At 34.7% G+C, this 9,841-nt stretch overlaps 1 protein-coding gene across 1 annotated transcript in view; it reads left to right on the top strand.

Moving 5' to 3' along the window:
* SNTG1 (syntrophin gamma 1) overlaps positions 1–9,841 on the top strand; it is a gene marked incomplete at its 5' end in the record, with an annotated part of 391,830 nt that overhangs the window by 274,274 nt on the left and 107,715 nt on the right. The window contains 2 exons of the mRNA XM_003793729.2: positions 4,119–4,235; positions 5,796–5,867. Coding sequence (XP_003793777.2) covers positions 4,119–4,235; positions 5,796–5,867 — 189 coding nt within the window. The remainder of the gene's footprint in view (positions 1–4,118; positions 4,236–5,795; positions 5,868–9,841) is intronic.

The following is a 9,841-nucleotide window of genomic DNA, read 5'->3' as shown; positions in this document are numbered from 1 at the left end:
TTCCTTTGTTCAGGAGCCTCTGACCAGGGTTGCTACCAGTCGGCCATCTTCCCAGAATCCCCCATCATTGTTATTTTAAATGAATCATCATATATTTTAAATTTATAGTTTTATTTTCTATATGGCAACTTCAAGACATACCACATTTAAAAAATGTTCAAAGTTCCCTTTTCAAGATACTTTAAATGTTAAAGATGCTTATTCTAAAAAGTTTCAGAAGTAAGAATTTACTCTTATACACTTTTACAAAGAAATTACTTTATAGACTGCCACTTTTACTGAAATAGTTACTTTAGAGATTACAAATATATGCTTGACAACTAAAATAATATTGTTAAATATGACTTATATCATCTTCTCATACAATGTAAGAAACTTAGATTGCTTTAACCAAAACCATCTCCTATTAAATTTCTGATGTTTTTATCTTGGTGTACTTAATAATAAATATATGCCAAATTTTTCAATCCTTCAACTCTTTCTTTGTCTCCTATATTCTGTCTCTGAATAATCCATTCTGCTTGTTACTTTAGTGATGATTTTAGCTCTCAAGTCCACATGTTACAAAAGGCTGAATTTCACCTTTATCTTATAAGGTGACTTTGTGGGTAGACTGCCAACTGGCTGCCATTTTCATTCTATACACTGAAGTTTGTGTTCCATAATAATCTGGCTTTCCTTGTTTGTTTTGAAAATTAATCGAATAGTTATTCCTGTAAAGGTAATTATTTTTTCTGCCTTCTGGCTGTCTTTAATATGTTCTTTGTTGTCTTTTGCTTTTCTGAAGACCCATAGTAAAGTGCCTATGTGTGAATATATTTATCTTGCTTTTGCCTTGTTCATCTTCTGAATTTGTATATTGACCCCTTTTTACCTATTTAGGAAAACTCTCATCCATCGTTTTTATAAACATATCTTCTGTACATCTTCTTTCTTGTCTCTGCTTAGAAGCGTCTCATACTTCTCACTGTAATAGGCTTTTCTCTCATTCCCATATCTGGTTTTCCTTATCTTTTGTCCCTCCTTTCATTATTCTAGAAATATTTTATTAAACCATCTCTCAATTCCCTAATTCTTTCTTCAGCTGCTTCTAATCTAGTGTTAACCCCAACTGTATGTTTTTTTAAAGGATACATTTATCAAATTTTTAATTGGAATATTGCTAATGTTACTTGAGGTATTCTCTAATAAAAGTTTCAGATATGTGCTTTGTATTCTTACCCATTGCAAGCACAGTTAAATTAATGTCAGTGGGATAAAATGTCAAAATTGGAAATGTCTAAATATTGGGTTCTGTTTTCTATTGTTTTTATTTGTCCTTCATAATATTTTATTTCTCTTCATTCTTGGTTATTTTTATTCTGTTCTGAAATAGTGGTAATAACACAAAAGATGTAATATTATTATTATCCAGAGAGAGTTTTCACTTTCTTTAGCCGGGAGCCTGGGAGAACTGTAACCCAAGACCACCATGAACCATTTCAAGCTTGACTTTTTCTGGACCATCTGAATGGCTTAAATCTGGGCTCTTATCCTTGCAAGAGCTAAGTGATTTCTACTTTCACATTTTTTGTTAAGATTCAGAAATCTGTAATCTTTAAATAAAAGCAGAATCCACTTACTATGGCTGTCACTCTTGGAGGGTCCTGCACTTTAATATTTTTCCCTGAACCTATAAGTCTGGGCCAAGCAGCTCAGTCTCTCATGTGATATTTTTGTATATAAAGTGCCCTTGTGGCAAAAATCAGCCCCACATTTGAGTTCATGATTAAATCCTTTCTATTTTCATATTATTATGGGCTTTCTGGTTGTTCTTCAATACTTTATAAAATATCTAGTGCATTGAGCACATTACTTTTTCCCCAGTTTTCTCTGGCAAATTGCTTAATACATAGCCATAAAATATTTAAACTAATTATATTCTATTTTCAATTTCTCTCAATTATTATGACTCCTTAAATATATTCATATATTTCACCAAATTATATTTTTCTTTTGGTATGGTCAGCTATTAAGCTTCATTCACTCTTTTAAAACTAGGATGTTATCTGATTAAGTATTCCTGGCCATATAAGAAATACAAAATAATGAGATTTTATAGCTGGTTCTTATTACATTATTATTAAGCAGTGATGTCTCTATGAATAAATGCCTTATGGTATAAATTTCAAAGCATACGTTGGTAATCTAAGAGATCAGAGAATGTATAATTTCATTAAAAGAGCAAGAGACCTTTGCTTAAATTCCTATTATAATTTGTACCAAGTATGATTTATTTTTAAGCTAATTTATTGAAATCACAATTTGTTTATTTTATTTTATTTTTTTATTTCAGGTTAATGTGAGGGTACAAATAACCAAATCACAATATTTGAATTTGTTAGGTAGATTCCTTTCTGTAGTTATGTCTTGCCCCCAGAAGGTGTGCCATACACCAATTGCTTAGTTTGTTTAATCATAATCTTTATACTCATATCTTATAGGTTTAATTTAAGACAAGCTGAAATAATGAGATGTGAACAATCCAATTACTTTTCTGAATAAATATAATGCATGAGGAAAAGATGGGGTCTGTAGGCAAATTCTTGCACTGTTATTCATCAGCTGTCGCCACAATAGTGCAACCTTCCCCATACTAGGTAGAATACAACAATAAGTAATTATTTCTTTCTATAAATCAACTGCTATTTGGCATCAGCCATGAGGCTAGAGCTGGCTGGGTTTGAGTACTTGTTTGAGTACGAAATGCTACTGCCGTGGAACCAACGTAAACTCTGTGAATCGGGAAGTACGTCCTTTTAGGTAGAGACATGGTGAAAGGCATCAGAAAGGCCATGGGGAGACACTGTCAGGAATGTAACACTGACATTCATATACACAATGTTTAAATGCGTGTATATTTGACCTTCATAACAATTAGATGATGGAGAGAGAGGAGCAGTTCATGGCACCTGGCTTTCTTCTAGAAATTGGTTAAACTCTGTTTAAGAATGAGAATTCTTAAAAGCTCAAGAGTTGGTTTCAGTGCCATTGGATATATGAATATACTAGGATAATTTATATTAACCTGTGTTCAGTGATTACAGTGAGAAAGTCTATCATGTTACCCTGTCAGGCGCTGGGTAGACATGGTGCACCACCAGCAGTAATCATACGAGGCACTTCTTTTTAACTCACTACTTTTACTCACTTAATATTTTGTATTGTGGTCAGTGGCATGGGGCACAGTGGCTCACACCTGTAATCCCAGCACTTTGGAAGGCCCAACAGAAGGATTGCTTGAGGGCAAGAGTTCAAGAACAGCCTGAGCAACATAGCAAGATCAATTTTCAGAAAAAAAAAAAAAATTGACCAGGCAGCTGCCTGCAGTCCTAGCTACTTGGGAGGCTGAGGCAGGAGGATTGCTTGAGCCTGGGAGGTCAAGTTTGCTGCACTCCAGCTGTGGCAACAAAGCAAGCCCCAGCCTCAAAAAAAAAAAAAAAACCATTATATTGGAAGCATATTTCCATATAATAAAATGTCAGTTATTGGAATGCTTATAAGTTAGTGGATTCTGTTACAAATGAATTTTTTTTTTCTTTTTGAGACTGAGTCTCACTTTGTCACCCACGGTAGAGAGCTCTGGCATCACAGCTCACAGCAACTTCCAGCTCTTGGGCTTAAGTAATTCTCTTGCCTCAGCCTCCCAAGTAGCTAGGACTACAGGTGCCCACCACAACACCTGTATATTTTTAGAGACAAGGTCTCTCTCTTGCTCATGCTGATCTTGAACCTGCAAGCTTAGGTGGTCCACTTGCCTCGGCCTCCCAGAGTGCTAAGATTATAGACGTGAGCCACTGTATCTGGCACAACTGAATATTTTTTTGTAGTCGGATCTGGCACAGATTGGGTAACATAATTTGTTGTAGGTTGGATTACATAAACAAACATCAAAACACATGATAAATGGTGATGAGAACATGTAAGACACTCTTATCAAAGGCTGGTATTCAGTGTACTTTTGTGCCAATTAATTTCATAATTTTATGAGAGATTATAACACCATGCATGTTAAATACGTGTGAGATACCTAAAGTCAGAAGTTTCTCGACAGTTAACGGCATTTGATTTCCCTGCAGATCGTCTACATGGGCTGGTGTGAAATGCGAGAGCAGGACCCCCTTCAGGACCGAGTGTACTCCCCCGCGTTTCTAGCCCTCAGGGGTTCGTGTCTGTACAAGTTTCTGGCTCCTCCAGTGAGTGCTTCTATCCAAATTCATTGTTTTCCCATGATTTCACCACCAACTGACGCCAACTTAACAATACCAAATAGCATATTGTCAATATGGTGTGAAAATAAGATGCAGAAAGAAAACCAGACATCAGTACAGATGTTGCTAAAGTAGCTTTTTAAAAGGTACATGTTCTGGCATTAAACATTTGCTTTATAAACCCTGAAAGTGTAGAAATCATTTGTTTAGATGGTGAACATGAAAAATAATGAATAAAATTATAATACTTAAAAATCCCATGAAGACCCAAAAAAGGAAATTTTAAAAAATATTTCCAAACATATGTCAGTGTATTTTGTTAATTGATTAAAAATTAAAGCAATGAATATATCAAGGGTAGAATAAAAGTGAGTAATTTTAACGATTCATCATATTCAATGAACTTATTAACCTCTTCTATTTAAAGAGAATGTTGATAGCACTTTTAAATTTATTTGGCACTTTTAATAACCAATAGTAAGTTTTTAACTTATATTTAATTTAATATCACCAAGTTATAGTTTAGTGAAACTCAAAATGATAGCATTTTGTCTAATTGGAAGTTGTCTTAACCTTAGGCAAACTTGAAGTGTTCAAAGTTTAAATTAGAGGGCTTAATTCTTGATAAAGAATCAGAAATACATTCTGGTTTGCTAACATTTATGACAGTCAAAATATATTTATCTGTGTTATGCAGTTCTCTCTAAATGAAATCAATGGCATTTTTGATCATCTTTTACACTCTATATTCTAGTCTTTGGACTTTGTACTAAATATGGATGGACACCTATTGCACCTAAAATCTTGCTTTTGGAAATGTGTGCCTTGCAGCACAGTAGACATCCAATGAATATTTATTGAACATAAATAACAAATGCCAGAGCCTCACTCATAGGTCTAAAGATAGGTAGGTCCAGAAATCATCCGGCTCAACTTCCTGGCATTGTAAATGTCTGTGTCTACACGGAGTTTAGAGCACCAGGAAGTCAGGGCAAAGATAAACATTTGTATCTTTTACTGTAGCCCTATTTTGAATGTTTTTTATGAAAGGGAATGAGACAAATATTTTAAATACAAATCAGTAAAGCAAGTTCATTGTAGTTTTGATGTCTTTACAAAATCATAAGCCATATCAATATTTCTTAATATAAATTATATCTTCTTTTAACAGTTAAAGTCAATATTTTCTCTGTGTTTATCTGGTGGTAAATTGGGAAAAAATATTTTAAGTGTGGAATGTATTTATTATTTATATGTAGAGAATGCACACTTTTTAAAAAAGATACATAGGACACTGAGCAAGTGAAAATTGTTGTACATGATGTAAAATGTTTGCTAAAAGGAAAAGATAAATGGTGACAAAACTTAGAATAGAGGAAATGAAAATATTATACAATGACCTTTAGGAAAACAGTGTCACAGATGAGAGTCTAAAAGGATACATTTCTGAGAGTTTCCCTTATTATCCACCATATTACACAACTGCAATAGAGAGGAAAATAACTTCCTAAAACAAATGGCATTTTTTTTTTTAATCGTTTAAAGGTGACCACCTGGGACTGGACCAGAGCAGAAAAAACATTCTCAGTTTATGAGATTATGTGCAAGATTCTCAAGGTATGATCAATAAGTAGTCATCATTTCAATGGTGTTTCCTCAGCAAACAGTGGGTCTGGTTTCATTAGTAGCTCAAAAACACAAATTACTCACAGATACAAAAGAAAAAATAAAGACAATACAATATATAAAGAAAAAGAAAGTATAGCATTCAGAAAAGAGCATAGGCATAGATAACTGACAGGTTCTGCAGATCTCCCTGAGGGAGGGAGATGGAACGGGGAGAAGCTGGGCCAGGAGTTCATGGAGGAAGAAGGAGGCATTTTGAGTGGAATTAGACTGAATTTAAACTTCGCTTGTTAGCATAGATTTTTTAAAGGTATTTTTCTTTTTTCTTATTTTATTTATTTTTTTATTTGTATGAACAAAATGTGTAAGAGAAAGATTTGGGCAAGGCCTGGAATTAGGAAATGCAGACTTTATCATTATCAATGCGGAAAGATTTTATTTTGTTTTGCTTTCACCTCTGAGGTGTAACTCTCTGTCTGAGTATGCAGTTGTCAGGGATTAGCTGAACCTCTGAGCTATACTCATGATTGTTGTGATTTCAAGTCATCAGGAATTCTGTAAAATTCCAAATTGGTCCCATAGCTTTTTTTAAAGGATTAAAATGAAAGTAGCTTATACAACTTGAAAAACAATTAACATTTGCTTTCCGCTTTAGGGGGTGCAGGCTTGGAAGCACCACAGGCTGATAATTAAATCTTTGCTTAAGGTCAACCTCATTTCTGTAACCAAGAGGAGCTGAGTGCCCTGTGCTGTATGGTAGTTACTTCTCTTCTAGTTAAAGAGTTCGTAGAATAGAAAATGCTGAATGACTTAAAATATAATGAAATAGTTCAAAATTGTCTGAAGGCAGAGAGATAGGAAGACGTAATTACCTCAAAGTGTTCATAGTGTTTCTCCCTACCGAGAACTATAGATTAAAGCTGATGTTCTCCATCACACAAGATCTGACTGAGAATGTAGTTTATAGACTGTTCCTCACCATGTGTGGTTTGAGTTCTGTTGTGTCTAATGGTGGAAGAACAACCTAGAACACGTGAGTTTATTGTTAGTAAAGAAGGTTCTGGCAGTTCCTTGAAGATGGACCAATATCTGTGGAAAGGAGATCCTACCCAACTCTGATTTCTTTAAATAATAAAATAATAGATAAAGATACAGTTTTCTAATTATTTTATTTTTAACAAAAGTGCCAAGGAACTTAGAATAAATCAAGCAACAACCCCAACAAATCACCTTCATTTCTCCTTCCCTGGCTGTACGCTAATATTACTTTTTCATGCTAACAATCTAACACATACTTCATATTATTATTTAGACAAATTATTTTCTAAACTTTCCCCAAATAACTACATAATCTCAATAAACCCCTTAGGAAAAAAACACTGTGTAACCCTTACAATATAATGCAGTTTAACATACTTTAAATAAGCTTTAAATAATGCTTATTTAACATACTTTAAATAAGCACAATTTTGAAGGAGAAAATAAAAATCATGTTTGGGTTCTGGCTCTGTCACCATATATAAACACTCAATGTTTGATTTTCTTTAATAATAAGTTTATGACCAATTTAACATTATGCTATTTTTGATTTACTCTTTCATGTTAAAATGTCTTAAGATTTTTTTCTATGCCAATTAATATTCAAAAACCTCATATCTTTTTATAGATTTCGTCAATTCTATCATTTAACCATATTTAGTCAATTTTTAAATTTTACATTCTTTCCTCCCTTGTTCTTGCTATCCAGCATATCACAATTTGAGTCATCATTTGACTTATTTAACAAAAAATTGTTAGGTGTTTTCTGTATGCCAAGAATCTTAGCACTTGATATATGGCTGAGAACAGGTAGAAAAAGTCAATTCTTCACTGAGCTCACTTTGTTAGGGTGACCACAACATTAAATAAATACATAAAGAAAACAATAAAAATAATAGGGAAGAACTGATATTTACTCAGTGAGTGTGATGTAAATTCTAAGTTATTTTATTTCATATAAATTTTGAGTTTTGGAAATCCTGGATGAAAAACTATATATCTATATCTATCTATCTATCTATCTATATAAATAGATAGATAGAGAGAGAAAGAGAGAGAGAGATTCAAGGTGTTAAATTCATTTGTCTAAATTGCATCCTAAGGCATCCATACCAACTTATGCTACCATTGCAAGTAACTATGGGAATGCCTGTGTATTTGTACTCTGACCAAATTAAAACTGAAGAGTAGTTCTCATTTTGACTTCCCACATAACATTCACTATAAGCCTTAGGAAAATTTCCAAGTTGCCTTAGGAAAATTTTGACATAAGTTAGTGAGGCCTGGAGATAAATATTCTCAGATATCAAATCAAATATAAATCTACTCTCGGTTCTTCATTTGACACACAACATCATCTTTCAATCGTCCCCTTTCCCCAAAGGATACTTCTGTGCAGCGTGAGGAGAGAGGGGTGGCCAACAGGTTCAGTGCTAACTGGGCATTTTCCTGCATTCAGATCATGTTCTAGTACGTTCTCGTGTGTCAAGATCAGTGGATGGAGGGTGATGGGCTTGATAAGTCTAGACACAGATATTTAAGGCTGGTGGGCAGTTCCAGAAGGGCCCTCTGACAGCCCAGCCAATCCCTGCCAGAGGGAACCCCCTGTGGAAGCCGTGCAAGTTGCAGGCTTCTGCTCCTGGAGAGGGATCCCTTGGAGGGAGAAAGTTTAAACACAAATTTAAATATCTGGACTGCAGAGCATCTGACCTGGGGCAACTAATCAGTGAAGCCACAACAGTGATAGCAAGTGAAGCAACAGTGAGTATCTGTTATGTGTATCTTACATGTAGGTGCTAGATTCTGTCCTGAACGCTTATGTTATTAATTCACTTAGTCTTTGAAACACTGCTGTGAGTCAGTTATTATTATTCCCATTTTACACCTATGGAAACTGAGGCAAAGAAAGTAGTAAATAGCCCAAGGTTACATAGCTACTAAATACCAGAGCTGAAGATTTGAACCTGGCAGTGTCCCTGCATTGGTGCTCTTACACATTACCTGTGCTCTATACTGCCCCCCTCGCTCAGCATAAACCTTGATGATTTGGAAAGGAATGAGCATAATTGTGATGCATGTGTTACTTAGTTCAATGTAAGCATTTCACATTGTATATCAAAGCAGTACCCTGAACCCCAGAAATGCATAAATGTACAAAGTTATGATTCAATAAAAAAATAAAAATAAAGAAAGAAATGATAACCAGAGAGTTGCCAGTACTGATGAGACAGCAAAGGTTTCAGGGTAAGAGAAACTTGGCCACAAATGACACCTCTTTTACTATTAATAAATATATTATCAAAAAAACCTACTGAGCACTGTAAACTTCAGTCTCTTTATCTGTTAAGTGGGGCTATGGATACAGAAGTTGTGAAGATTAAAAATACATTATTTGATTTGTGAATGCATTTTATTCATTAATTCATATTACAGTTATTCACTGAGTGCCTTCTCTGGTCCCAGCACTCCACAGTGTTAGGAGCCCACACAACTGCATGGGAGGATTGAACACACAAAAGTCCTGGCCGACTGAGACTTTCAGGATGTGCGTTTGGGGAGGAGGCCTCAAATGAACTGAAAGCTCAATGGTTTTTGTTTGTTTGTTTGTTTGTTTGTTTTTATTGAATGGTACCTATATACATTAATGCACTTCTGGGGTACAGTGTGGTGTTTTCACATACAATTTGAAACATTTCATCAGACTGGTTAACATAGCCTTCATGTCATTTACCTAGTTATTGTGCCAAAATGTTCATATTCTACTCTTAGAAAGGTTCACTTGTACCCTTGTAAGATAAACCACAGAAGAGATCCCTCCAATCCCCCTCCCTCCACCCATTCTCCCCTCCCCTCTCCCTCCCCCCTCCCCGTATTCTTAGGCTGTTATTAGGTTATAGCTTTCATATAAAAGGTATAAATTAATTTCA

The sequence above is a fragment of the Otolemur garnettii genome, unplaced genomic scaffold (assembly GCF_000181295.1).
Source record: "Otolemur garnettii isolate 467f Iridium unplaced genomic scaffold, OtoGar3 scaffold00071, whole genome shotgun sequence".
Lineage (NCBI taxonomy): Eukaryota > Metazoa > Chordata > Mammalia > Primates > Galagidae > Otolemur > Otolemur garnettii.
The sequence above is the reverse complement of the archived record's forward strand: the minus strand, read 5'-3'. Positions and strand labels throughout refer to the sequence as shown.